The sequence below is a fragment of the Acanthochromis polyacanthus genome, chromosome 1, assembly GCF_021347895.1.
Source record: "Acanthochromis polyacanthus isolate Apoly-LR-REF ecotype Palm Island chromosome 1, KAUST_Apoly_ChrSc, whole genome shotgun sequence".
Classification (NCBI taxonomy): domain Eukaryota; kingdom Metazoa; phylum Chordata; class Actinopteri; family Pomacentridae; genus Acanthochromis; species Acanthochromis polyacanthus.
This window is the reverse complement of record NC_067113.1, coordinates 42,670,964-42,686,104: the sequence shown is the minus strand read 5'-3', so window position 1 is coordinate 42,686,104 and position 15,141 is coordinate 42,670,964. Positions and strand designations below refer to the sequence as shown.

Here is a 15,141-nt window from a genome sequence, read left to right as displayed (position 1 = left end):
AAAACCTCACTAAACCACATGGAGGGGCCTCAAGATAGTCGTCCAAATGAAACCGTACAAAAACCAAACTAGCACAACCCAAACGCTAAAGTCTCCTGCAGCCTACCAGAGAAGCTCTTTAAACAGAGAATCAGGACAGGAACTCTTACCTTCTGGACAACCAGCGTTGGTTCACAAACAAGAATACAGAATGTGTCTGACCAAAAACCTCTAAAGGCTCACTACAGCCAATATAAAGACACAACTCAGCTGCACCAAACCCACTAATCACTGCACACATTAGCACCATGTGCTAACTGTGGCTAAAGAACCACATTTACCAAGACTACTATCCAGTACAAAGCCCTAAAACACACCAAACACATTAAAGACGATTTCACTGCTGGAAGCTGCAAGCCATCACCTAAAGAACAAACTAAAGCAACAGAGCCAAACCCGGTTCAGTGAAGAGAAGCAGAGGAAATGTTTGACTGCAGACATAAAGCAGGAAGACACTGAGCTGCTCAGGTGTTCCTGATAACACCAAGCAGCCACCTGGACAGCCAATAGGAACACAGCTTACTGGAAGTCCAGAGGGCTGCTTAGTGAAGTAAACTTAGTTTAAAATTGAAGCAGAAAGTTAACAAAGAAAGTTGAAAACCAGCTTTTAATACCTGAAATCTCTGAGTTTTCACACAAAGAATGCCTGAACATGTCAAACTGGTTCCATAGTAGAACCTTCACTGTAAAAACATCATAGTATGGTGTGTTGCTCAAAAAACATTACGCTGTCTAGGGTCACCGAGGAGTCACACAAAAACAGGACAAACACTGGTTTCCAGGGGGTTTTACAACAACACAACATGTGAGCAGAAAATCCCAAAGTCTGTCTTTAGTTCAGCTGAAAATATTAGTTTTTGTCTTTTTTATTGACCAAACTTTTCAGGAAGTAGATGAAGAATAATTAAAGCTCTCATGCAGAAGTCCAACTTCTTTTGGATCCTTGTGGAGAGTTTAATCTTAGAGTTTGTAAAGCTGTTGAGTTTTCAGAGTCACATGGATTGTTTTGACATTTAATAACCGAGTCCTGAAATAAAATTACAGTTGTAGATTTCTGTCATTTAATCTAGACTTAACAAATAACAGCAGCATAAATGTCAAACATCATTATGAGGAGTCTGGATTGAGGTTTCTCACTTGATAATGAGCAAAACATTAAATTTAGTTTGATTTAAAGGAATATTCCACCTTAAATCTTTGAATGTTGACCTAAAGGTTGGTTTCAGGAAGTATTCCACCTACAAGGTCCTCACACATCCACCTTAAAGGAACATTCACCAAAAGTCCCTGGAAATGCACCTAAAATGTTGGTTTAACCGAGTATTCCATCCAAAATCCTCAAAGAGACCTGAGGGACTGGATAAAAGGAATATTCCACCTAAAACCTCAACTAGGGCAGTATGTGTAGCAGCGACAGCAGAAAGAGGTCTTCTCTGGGTGGAAGAACTGCGTCCGAGTGGCAGCTCCCTTTCTGCTCTTACCTTACTCACTAAAGTCAAGTGCCATGGAGGACTGCAGTAGTTGACGTTTCCTGCTGCAACCTTCTCTTTTTCAGCTGTCTTCCACGTCCGATCACTCCTGATTCGGTTTTTGTTGACTTTTTTGACTCTTTTTTTTTTCCGAGCTTTGACTAATCCGAGAACATGAAGTACATCATTGGCATCGGCGGCGTAACCGATGGAGGGAAAACCACCCTCACCCACCGCCTGATCAAGAACCTGCCCAACTGCTGCGTGGTCCATCAGGATGACTTCTTCAAGCCCCAAGATCAGATTGAAGTTGGTGAAGATGGCTTTAAGCAGTACGATGTCATCACTGCTCTGGGCATGGATGCCATGATGAGTAGGATCTGGCTGGAGAACCGGGTGAAGTTTGAGAAGTCTCATGGCGTTAATAACACTGTGGACACAGAGATGGTCCCGAAGTCCGACCACAAGGAGGAGGAGGAGACTCACATCCTCATTGTGGAGGGCTTCCTGCTTCACACCTACAGGCCTTTGATGGATGTGCTAAACCAACATTACTTTGTTTCCATCCCATATGAAGAATGCTGGTTGCACATGCGTGAGTAGATGAAATATTTACTCGCACTCGCTCAAATTTTGGTCACAAAATGCGACCATTTAGTCGCAGTCTGGAGCCCTGTAAGCTGTAATGCAACACTCCCTGGTTCTCTGCTACACAGGTTCATTTGTTTTTGTTTTGTGTTTTAGCGGATTGTCTCTTTTTCAGGTGTGCATGTAGGTGTTCTCTTTTTTATGATTTATATACACCTGTTCTGTATGTCTGTTCATTTATACATTAGAAAAAAAGTTTGCAATGTACGTTTGTAAGAAATTGTGTATCTGCTGACGTATTTATGGAATAAAAAGCGAATTAAAAAAAAAAAAAGATCTGAACATGCCTGATGTTTGACTATTTGACAGCAGTCGTCTGTTTATGATTTCAGGAGTTGGGCATGAAGCTGCCTCTCCACAGGAAGAAGCTGCAGCTGTCCCTGCAGGCTCTCGGGTCAGAGGAGGAGGATCTGAAGGGCAAATTGGACCACAACTGGGTGAACAGTGAGTCACGTCTTCTTAGAACATCACAAAACTGTAAATGCGACCGTTAGTGTAGATCAAATACACTGACATTTGTTCTTTACTCCGACAAGCAACGCAGGGGAGTTATGTGACGATTGGTGTTTGTGAATCTGTCTGTGTGTGCAACATTACTCAAAATTGGACAGATCTGGATGAAATTGTCAGGGAAGGTTAGAAATGACACAAGGACCGAGTGATTAGATCTTATATACTGTATCCATGGATTTGTTAAGGATTTCCCATTGTGAGATATAGCGGCCGGCAGAAAGAGGTCTTCTCTGGGTGGACAACAAGTTAACACTGTGTCATTTACCTGCAAACCGCTGCAAATTTCGGTCACACAGTTTGTTATCTGTAAAAATTTACCCATGCACAACGCATGCCTGTGCTCACGTAAGGTAATTTTTGTTCATGGAGTTAGTATGTGGGTACATCTATATTAAATGACCAGATTTTATGTTGCCATTGTTTCTGAATACACAAATTGAGGAATGAACAGTCTCAGTGGAACTCTGAAATGAGTGCATTTCTTGTTTAGTATGTGGTCCAAAATGTGACAAAAATGTCATAGTTTAGTATGTGGTCCAAAATCTGGAAATAAAGTCATATTTTAGTATGTGGTCCAAAATGTGACAAAAATGTCATAGTTTAGTATGTGGTCCAAAATGTGACAAAAATGTCATAGTTTAGTATGTGGTCCAAAATCTGGAAATAAAGTCATATTTTAGTATGTGGTCCAAAATGTGACAAAAATGTCATAGTTTAGTATGTGGTCCAAAATGTGACAAAAATGTCATAGTTTAGTATGTGGTCCAAAATGTGACAAAAACATCATAGTTTAGTATGTGGTCCAAAATGTGACAAAAATGTCATAGTTTAGTATGTGGTCCAAAATGCCACAAAAACGTCAGAGTTTCTTATGTCGTCCAAAATTTGGAAATAAAGTCATATTTTAGTATGTGGTCCAAAGTTTGACAAAAACGTCATAGTTTAGTATGTCGTCCAAAATGTGACAAAAATGTCATAGTTTAGTATGTGGTCCAAAATGTGACAAAAATGTCATAGTTTAGTATGTGGTCCAAAATGTGACAAAAATGTCATAGTTTAGTATGTCGTCCAAAATGTGACAAAAATGTCATAGTTTAGTATGTCGTCCAAAATGTGACAAAAATGTCATAGTTTAGTATGTGGTCCAAAATGCCACAAAAACGTCAGAGTTTCTTATGTCGTCCAAAATTTGGAAATAAAGTCATATTTTAGTATGTGGTCCAAAGTTTGACAAAAACGTCATAGTTTAGTATGTCGTCCAAAATGTGACAAAAAATGCCATAGTGTATGTCGTCCGAAAATGGACAAAAAACACAATAGTTTAGTATTGTCGTCCGAAAATGTGACAAAAACGGCATAGTTTAGTATGTGGTCCAAAATGTCACAAAAACGTCATTGTTTGGTATGTCGTCCAAAATGTGACAAAAATGCCATAGTTTAGTATGTGGTCCTAACCCTACTTTAACAACTACAGAGGTTATCCTATGGCATATTTGGTCATATTTTGGACGACATACTAAACTATGACGTTTTTTTGTGACTTTTGGGACGACATACTAAACAATGATGTTTTTGTCATATTTTGGACGACATACTAAACTATGATGATTTTTGCCTAGTCATGTGCTGTTGTGTCCTTGGGCAAGAAACTTAACCCACCTTGCCTCCAGTGCTCTCACACTGGTGTATGAATGCGTGTGACTGTTGGTGGTGGTCGGAGGGGCCGTAGGCGCTGATTGACAGCCACGCTTCCATCAGTCTGCCCCCCAGCTGTGGCTACAAATGTAGCTTACCACCACCAGAGTGAGAATGTGTGAGCGAATGAATAATGGATTTATTTTAAAGCGCTTTGGGTGTTTTGAAAAGCGCTATATAAATGTAACCATTATTATTATTATAAACTATGACTTTTTTGTCTGTTTTGAGACGGAATACTTAACTATGAGATATTTGTCCATTTTCGGACAAAAAAATTATGTTTCTTGTCCATTATCAGACGACATACTAAACTATGATGTTTTTTGTCCATTTTTGGACGACATACTCAAGTATGACGTTGTTTGTCCATTTTTGGACAAAAGATGACGTTTTGTCCATTTTCCAATGACATACTAAACTATGACGTTATTGTCCATTTTCGGATGACATACTAACCTATGACGTTTTTGTCGATTTTCTGACAAAAAATGATGTTTCTTGTCCATTATCTTACGACATACTAAACTATGATGTTTTTTTGGTCAATTTTCGGACAAAAAATGACGTTTCTTGTCCATTATTGGACGGCATACTAAACTATGGTGTTTTTTGTCCATTTTCGGACGACATACTAAACTATGGCTTTTTTTGTCGATTTTCTGACCAAAAATGACGTTTCTTGTCCATTATCGGACGACATACTAAACTCTGATGTTTTTTATCGATTTTCGGACAAAAAATTATGTATTTTTGTCCATTTTTGGACGACATACTAAACTATGGCGCTTTTTGTCCATTTTCGGACGACATACTAAACTATGGCATTTTTGGTCCATTTTTGGATGACATACTAAACTATGACGTTTTTTTTGTCCATTTTCGGATAACAATACTAAACTATGTTGTTTCTTGTCCATTATGGGACGGCATACGAAACTGTGACTTTTTTTGTACATTTTCGGATGACATACTAAACTATGACGTTTTTTGTCAATTTTTGGACGACATACTAAACTATGACGTTTTTTGTACATTTTCGGACGACATACTAAACTATGACGTTTTTTGTCCATTTTCAGACAAAAAATGACGTTTATTGCCCATTTTCGGACGGCATACTAAACTATGACGTTTTTGTTCATTTTCGGACACAGAATACCATTTTCTGTCCATTTTTGAGGACATACTAAACTATGCCATTTTTTGTCCATTTTTCGGATGACATACTAAACTATGACGTATTTTGACCATATTCGCATGACATACTAAACTATGGCATTTTTTGTCCATTTTCGGACGACATACTAAACTATGACGTTTTTTGTCCATTTTTGATGACATACTAAACTATGACGTTTTTTGTCCATTTTTGATGACATACTAAACTATGACGTTTTGTTCATTTTCACACGACATACTAAACTATGACGTTTTTGTTTGTTTTTGGACACAGAATGCCGTTTTTTGTCCATTTTTGACGACATACTAAACTGTGACGTTTTTTGTCCATTTTCGGTCGACATACTAAACTATGGCGTTTTTGTTCATTTTCGGACACAGAATGCCGTTTTTTGTCCATTTTTGATGACATACTAAACTATCACGTTTTCTTTCCATTTTTGGACGACATACTAAACTATGTCATTTTTTGTCGACGTACTGAACTATCACATTTTGTCCTTTTTTGGACGACATACGAAATAATGATTTTTTTTGTCCATTTTTGGACGACATACTAAACTATGACTTTTTTTTCCATTTTTGGACGACATACTAAACTACGACGTTTTTTGTCCATTTTCGGACGACATACTAAACTATTATGTTTTTTGTACATTTTGGAATGGCTTACTAAATTATGACGTTTTTTGTCCATTTTCAGACAACATTCTCAACTATGACGTTTTTTGTCCATTTTCGAATGACATACTAAGGTATGACATTTTTTGTAGATTTTTGGACAAAAAATTACGTTTTTTGTTAATTTTTGGACAACATACTAAACTATGGCGTTTTTTTTGTCCATTTTCGGACGCAATACTAAACTATGTCGTTTCTTGTTAATTATCGGACGGCATACTAAACTATGACGTTTTTTGTCTATTTTCAGACGACAATATCACGCTTTTTGTCCATTTTCGGATGACATACTAAACTATGGCATTTTTTGTGCATTTTCGGACGACATGCTAAACTATGACTTTTTTGTCCATTTTTGATGACATACTGAACTATGATGTATTTAGTCGATTTTCGGACAAAAAATGACGTTTCTTGTCCATTATCGGACGGCATACTAAACTATGACGTTTTTTGTCGATTTTCGGACGACATACTAAACTATGACGTAGTTTGTCCATTTTTGATGACGTACTAAACTATGACGTATTTGTTCTTTTTTGGACACAGAAAGCCGTTTTTTTGTCCATTTTTGACGACATACTAAACTGTGACGTTTTTTGTCCATTTTCGGATGACATACTAAACTATGTCGTTTATTGTCGACATATTGAAGTATGACTTTTTTGTCCTTTTTTCGACGACATACGAAACAATGATTTTTTTGTCCATTTTTGACGACATAGTAAACTATGATGTTTTTTGTCCATTTTTTTTATATTTTGTTTTTGGGCCTTTATTTGACAGGCTAAGTGAGAGAGTGACAGGAAACGGGGGAGAAGAGTGCGGCAAGACACGCAGCAAAGAGCCGCGAGCGGTAATCAATCCTGGGTCATTGCGTCTGAGACCAGCTCCTATATGTGGCTCACCCGCTTAACCCATTGAACAATACAGGCAGCCCGATTTTTGTCCATTTTTGATGACATAATAAACAATAACGTTTTTGTTCATTTTCAGGCACAGAATGCTATTTTTGTCCATTTTCGGGCGACATACTAAACGATGACATTTTTTTCCCAGTTTCAGACGACATACTAAACTATGACGTTTTTTTGTCCATTTTTGACGACACACAAAACAATGACGCTTTTGTTTATTTTCAGACGACATACTAAAGTATGATGTTTTTTGTCCATTTTTGATGACATACTAAACTATGACGTTTTTATTCATTTTCGGACACAGAACGCAAATTGGACCACAACTGGGTGAACAGTGAGTCACGTCTTCTTAGAACATCACAAAACTGTAAATGCGACCGTTAGTGTAGATCAAATACACTGACATTTGTTCTTTACTCCGACAAGCAACGCAGGGGAGTTATGTGACGATTGGTGTTTGTGAATCTGTCTGTGTGTGCAACATTACTCAAAATTGGACAGATCTGGATGAAATTGTCAGGGAAGGTTAGAAATGACACAAGGACCGAGTGATTAGATCTTATATACTGTATCCATGGATTTGTTAAGGATTTCCCATTGTGAGATATAGCGGCCGGCAGAAAGAGGTCTTCTCTGGGTGGACAACAAGTTAACACTGTGTCATTTACCTGCAAACCGCTGCAAATTTCGGTCACACAGTTTGTTATCTGTAAAAATTTACCCATGCACAACGCATGCCTGTGCTCACGTAAGGTAATTTTTGTTCATGGAGTTAGTATGTGGGTACATCTATATTAAATGACCAGATTTTATGTTGCCATTGTTTCTGAATACACAAATTGAGGAATGAACAGTCTCAGTGGAACTCTGCACTCTATGAGTGCATTTCTTGTTTAGTATGTGGTCCAAAATGTGACAAAAATGTCATAGTTTAGTATGTGGTCCAAAATCTGGAAATAAAGTCATATTTTAGTATGTGGTCCAAAATGTGACAAAAATGTCATAGTTTAGTATGTGGTCCAAAATGTGACAAAAATGTCATAGTTTAGTATGTGGTCCAAAATGTGACAAAAATGTCATAGTTTAGTATGTGGTCCAAAATGCCACAAAAACGTCAGAGTTTCTTATGTCGTCCAAAATTTGGAAATAAAGTCATATTTTAGTATGTGGTCCAAAGTTTGACAAAAACGTCATAGTTTAGTATGTCGTCCAAAATGTGACAAAAATGTCATAGTTTAGTATGTGGTCCAAAATGTGACAAAAATGTCATAGTTTAGTATGTGGTCCAAAATGTGACAAAAATGTCATAGTTTAGTATGTCGTCCAAAATGTGACAAAAATGTCATAGTTTAGTATGTCGTCCAAAATGTGACAAAAATGTCATAGTTTAGTATGTGGTCCAAAATGCCACAAAAACGTCAGAGTTTCTTATGTCGTCCAAAATTTGGAAATAAAGTCATATTTTAGTATGTGGTCCAAAGTTTGACAAAAACGTCATAGTTTAGTATGTCGTCCAAAATGTGACAAAAAATGCCATAGTGTATGTCGTCCGAAAATGGACAAAAAACACAATAGTTTAGTATTGTCGTCCGAAAATGTGACAAAAACGGCATAGTTTAGTATGTGGTCCAAAATGTCACAAAAACGTCATTGTTTGGTATGTCGTCCAAAATGTGACAAAAATGCCATAGTTTAGTATGTGGTCCTAACCCTACTTTAACAACTACAGAGGTTATCCTATGGCATATTTGGTCATATTTTGGACGACATACTAAACTATGACGTTTTTTTGTGACTTTTGGGACGACATACTAAACAATGATGTTTTTGTCATATTTTGGACGACATACTAAACTATGATGATTTTTGCCTAGTCATGTGCTGTTGTGTCCTTGGGCAAGAAACTTAACCCACCTTGCCTCCAGTGCTCTCACACTGGTGTATGAATGCGTGTGACTGTTGGTGGTGGTCGGAGGGGCCGTAGGCGCTGATTGACAGCCACGCTTCCATCAGTCTGCCCCCAGCTGTGGCTACAAATGTAGCTTACCACCACCAGAGTGAGAATGTGTGAGCGAATGAATAATGGATTTATTTTAAAGCGCTTTGGGTGTTTTGAAAAGCGCTATATAAATGTAACCATTATTATTATTATAAACTATGACTTTTTTGTCTGTTTTGAGACGGAATACTTAACTATGAGATATTTGTCCATTTTCGGACAAAAAAATTATGTTTCTTGTCCATTATCAGACGACATACTAAACTATGATGTTTTTTGTCCATTTTTGGACGACATACTCAAGTATGACGTTGTTTGTCCATTTTTGGACAAAAGATGACGTTTTGTCCATTTTCCAATGACATACTAAACTATGACGTTATTGTCCATTTTCGGATGACATACTAACCTATGACGTTTTTGTCGATTTTCTGACAAAAAATGATGTTTCTTGTCCATTATCTTACGACATACTAAACTATGATGTTTTTTTGGTCAATTTTCGGACAAAAAATGACGTTTCTTGTCCATTATTGGACGGCATACTAAACTATGGTGTTTTTTGTCCATTTTCGGACGACATACTAAACTATGGCTTTTTTTGTCGATTTTCTGACCAAAAATGACGTTTCTTGTCCATTATCGGACGACATACTAAACTCTGATGTTTTTTATCGATTTTCGGACAAAAAATTATGTATTTTTGTCCATTTTTGGACGACATACTAAACTATGGCGCTTTTTGTCCATTTTCGGACGGCATACTAAACTATGGCATTTTTGGTCCATTTTTGGATGACATACTAAACTATGACGTTTTTTTTGTCCATTTTCGGATAACAATACTAAACTATGTTGTTTCTTGTCCATTATGGGACGGCATACGAAACTGTGACTTTTTTTGTACATTTTCGGATGACATACTAAACTATGACGTTTTTTGTCAATTTTTGGACGACATACTAAACTATGACGTTTTTTGTACATTTTCGGACGACATACTAAACTATGACGTTTTTTGTCCATTTTCAGACAAAAAATGACGTTTATTGCCCATTTTCGGACGGCATACTAAACTATGACGTTTTTGTTCATTTTCGGACACAGAATACCATTTTCTGTCCATTTTTGAGGACATACTAAACTATGCCATTTTTTGTCCATTTTTCGGATGACATACTAAACTATGACGTATTTTGACCATATTCGCATGACATACTAAACTATGGCATTTTTTGTCCATTTTCGGACGACATACTAAACTATGACGTTTTTTGTCCATTTTTGATGACATACTAAACTATGACGTTTTGTTCATTTTCACACGACATACTAAACTATGACGTTTTTGTTTGTTTTTGGACACAGAATGCCGTTTTTTGTCCATTTTTGACGACATACTAAACTGTGACGTTTTTTGTCCATTTTCGGTCGACATACTAAACTATGGCGTTTTTGTTCATTTTCGGACACAGAATGCCGTTTTTTGTCCATTTTTGATGACATACTAAACTATCACGTTTTCTTTCCATTTTTGGACGACATACTAAACTATGTCATTTTTTGTCGACGTACTGAACTATCACATTTTGTCCTTTTTTGGACGACATACGAAATAATGATTTTTTTTGTCCATTTTTGGACGACATACTAAACTATGACTTTTTTTTCCATTTTTGGACGACATACTAAACTACGACGTTTTTTGTCCATTTTCGGACGACATACTAAACTATTATGTTTTTTGTACATTTTGGAATGGCTTACTAAATTATGACGTTTTTTGTCCATTTTCAGACAACATTCTCAACTATGACGTTTTTTGTCCATTTTCGAATGACATACTAAGGTATGACATTTTTTGTAGATTTTTGGACAAAAAATTACGTTTTTTGTTAATTTTTGGACAACATACTAAACTATGGCGTTTTTTTTGTCCATTTTCGGACGCAATACTAAACTATGTCGTTTCTTGTTAATTATCGGACGGCATACTAAACTATGACGTTTTTTGTCTATTTTCAGACGACAATATCACGCTTTTTGTCCATTTTCGGATGACATACTAAACTATGGCATTTTTTGTGCATTTTCGGACGACATGCTAAACTATGACTTTTTTGTCCATTTTTGATGACATACTGAACTATGATGTATTTAGTCGATTTTCGGACAAAAAATGACGTTTCTTGTCCATTATCGGACGGCATACTAAACTATGACGTTTTTTGTCGATTTTCGGACGACATACTAAACTATGACGTAGTTTGTCCATTTTTGATGACGTACTAAACTATGACGTATTTGTTCTTTTTTGGACACAGAAAGCCGTTTTTTTGTCCATTTTTGACGACATACTAAACTGTGACGTTTTTTGTCCATTTTCGGATGACATACTAAACTATGTCGTTTATTGTCGACATATTGAAGTATGACTTTTTTGTCCTTTTTTCGACGACATACGAAACAATGATTTTTTTGTCCATTTTTGACGACATAGTAAACTATGATGTTTTTTGTCCATTTTTTTTATATTTTGTTTTTGGGCCTTTATTTGACAGGCTAAGTGAGAGAGTGACAGGAAACGGGGGAGAAGAGTGCGGCAAGACACGCAGCAAGAGCCGCGAGCGGTAATCAATCCTGGGTCATTGCGTCTGAGACCAGCTCCTATATGTGGCTCACCCGCTTAACCCATTGAACTATACAGGCAGCCCGATTTTTGTCCATTTTTGATGACATAATAAACAATAACGTTTTTGTTCATTTTCAGGCACAGAATGCTATTTTTGTCCATTTTCGGGCGACATACTAAACGATGACATTTTTTTCCCAGTTTCAGACGACATACTAAACTATGACGTTTTTTTGTCCATTTTTGACGACACACAAAACAATGACGCTTTTGTTTATTTTCAGACGACATACTAAAGTATGATGTTTTTTTGTCCATTTTTGATGACATACTAAACTATGACGTTTTTATTCATTTTCGGACACAGAACGCCGTTTTTTGTCCATTTTTGACGACATACTAACTTGTGACGTTTTTTCTCCATTTTCGGACGACATACTAAACTATGCCATTTTTTGTCCATTTTCAGACAACATACTAAACTATGACGTTTTTGTTCATTTTCGGACACAGAATGCCATTTTTTGTCCATATTCGGATGACATACCAAACTATGGCATTTTTTGTCCATTTTTGATGACATACTAAACTATGATGTTTTTATTCATTTTCGGACACAGAATGCCGTTTTTTGTCCATTTTTGACGACATACTAAATTGTGACGTTTTTTGTCCATTTTCGGACGACACACTGAACTATGACGTTTTTGTTCATTTTCGGACACAGAGTGCCGTTTTTGTCCATTTTTGATGACATACTAAACTATGTAGTTTTTTGTTGACGTACTGAAGTATGACGTTTTTTTGTCCATTTTCGGATGACATACCAAACTATGGCATTTTTTGTCCATTTTCAGATGACATACTAAACTATAATGTTTTTTTTCTCCATTTTCGGACGACATATTGAACTATGACGTATTTTATCCATTTTTTGACGACATACTAAACCATGCTGTTTTTTGTCCATTTTCAGACGACATACGAAACCATGATGTTTTTTGTCCATTTTTTTTTTTTAATGTTTTGTTTTTTGGGCTTTATCAGCTCTATTTGACAGGCGAAGTGAGAGAGTGACAGGAAACGGGGCGAAAAGACATGCAGCAAAGAGTCGCGAGCAGGAATTGATCCTGGGTCGTTGCATCTGAGACCAGCTCCTATATGTGGTTCACCCGCTTAACCCATTGAGCTATACGGGCAGCCTGATTTTTGTCCATTTTTGATGACATAATAAACAATAACGTTTTTGTTCATTTTCAGACACAGAAAGCTATTTTTGTCCATTTTCGGACGACATACTAAACGGAGACATTTTTTTCCCAGTTTCGGACGACATACTAAACTATGACGTTTTTTTGTCCATTTTTGACAACACACAAAACTATGACGTTTTTGTTCATTTTCAGACGACATACAAAACTATGACGTTTTTTTACCATATTCGGATGACATACTAAACTATGGCGTTTTTTCTCCATTTTCGGACAACATACTAAACTATGAAGTTTTTGTTCATTTTCGGACGACATACTAAACTATGCCATTTTTTGTCCATTTTCAGACAACATACTAAACTATGACGTTTTTGGTCATTTTCGGACACAGAGTGCTGTTTTTGTCCATTTTTGATGACATACTAAACTATGTAGTTTTTTGTTGACGTACTGAAGTATGACGTTTTTTTGTCCATTTTCGGATGACATACTAAACTATAATGTTTTTTTTCTCCATTTTCGGACGACATACTGAACTATGACGTATTTTATCCATTTTTTGACGACATACTAAACCATGCTGTTTTTTGTCCATTTTCAGACGACATACTAAACCATGCTGTTTTTTGTCCATTTTCAGACGACATACGAAACCATGATGTTTTTTGTCCATTTTTTTTTTTTTTTATATTTTGTTTTTTGGGCTTTATCAGCTCTATTTGACAGGCGAAGTGAGAGAGTGACAGGAAACGGGGGGAAAAGACATGCAGCAAAGAGTCGCGAGCAGGAATTGATCCTGGGTCGTTGCATCTGAGACCAGCTCCTATATGTGGTTCACCTGCTTAACCCATTGAGCTATACGGGCAGCCTGATTTTTGTCCATTTTTGATGACATAATAAACAATAACGTTTTTGTTCATTTTCAGACACAGAATGCTCTTTTTGTCCATTTTCGGGCGACATACTAAACGAAGACATTTTTTTCCCAGTTTCGGACGACATACTAAACTATGACGTTTTTTTGTCCATTTTTGACGACACACAAAACTATGACGTTTTTGTTCATTTTCAGACGACATACTAAACTATGATGTTTTTTTGTCCATTTTTGATGACATACTAAACTATGACGTTTTTATTCATTTTCGGACACAGAATGCCGTTTTTTGTCCATTTTTGACGACATACTAAATTATGATGTTTTTATTCATTTTCGGACACAGAATGCCGTTTTTTGTCCATTTTTGACGACATACTAAATTGTGACGTTTTTTGTCCATTTTCGGACACAGAATGCCGTTTTTTGTCCATTTTTGACGACATACTAAATTGTGACGTTTTTTGTCCATTTTCAGACGACACACTGAACTATGACGTTTTTGTTCATTTTCGGACACAGAGTGCCGTTTTTTGTCCATTTTTGATGACATACTAAACTATGACGTTTTTATTCATTTTCGGACACAGAATGCCGTTTTTTGTCCATTTTTGACGACATACTAAATTATGATGTTTTTATTCATTTTCGGACACAGAATGCCGTTTTTTGTCCATTTTTGACGACATACTAAATTGTGACGTTTTTTGTCCATTTTCAGACGACACACTGAACTATGACGTTTTTGTTCATTTTCGGACACAGAGTGCCGTTTTTTGTCCATTTTTGATGACATACTAAACTATGTTGTTTTTTGTTGACGTACTGAAGTATGACGTTTTTTTGTCCATTTTCGGACGACATACTAAACTATGACACTTTTTTGTCCATTTTTCGGACGACATACTAAACTATTACGTTTTTTGTACATTTTCAGATGACATACTTAACTATGGGCTGCTCAGTGGGGTAGTGGTTAGCACTTTCGCCTTGCAGCAAGAAGATCCCTGGTTCAAATCCCGGGGTGGGCCTGGGATCTTTCTGCATGGAGTTTGCATGTTCTCCCTGAGCATGCGTGGGTTTTCTCCGGGTACTCCGGCTTCCTCCCACAGTCCAAAAATATGCTGAGGTTAATTGAGTACTCTAAATTGCCCGTAGGTGTGAATGTGAGAGTGAGTGTTTGTCTGTGTATGTCGCCCTGTGACAGACTGGCGACCTGTCCTGAGTGTCCCCTGCCTTCGCCCGAGTCAGCTGGGATAGGCTCCAGCACCC

At 36.9% G+C, this 15,141-nt stretch overlaps 1 protein-coding gene across 2 annotated transcripts in view; it reads left to right on the top strand.

The window, feature by feature from the left end:
* The window catches only part of ppfibp1a (PPFIA binding protein 1a), a 70,385-nt gene that overhangs the window by 49,110 nt on the left and 6,134 nt on the right, over positions 1 to 15,141 (top strand). For both annotated transcript variants that reach the window (XM_051956812.1, XM_051956806.1), the window contains exon 18: positions 2,489 to 2,600. In XM_051956812.1, coding sequence (XP_051812772.1) covers positions 2,489 to 2,600 — 112 coding nt within the window. The remainder of the gene's footprint in view (positions 1 to 2,488; positions 2,601 to 15,141) is intronic.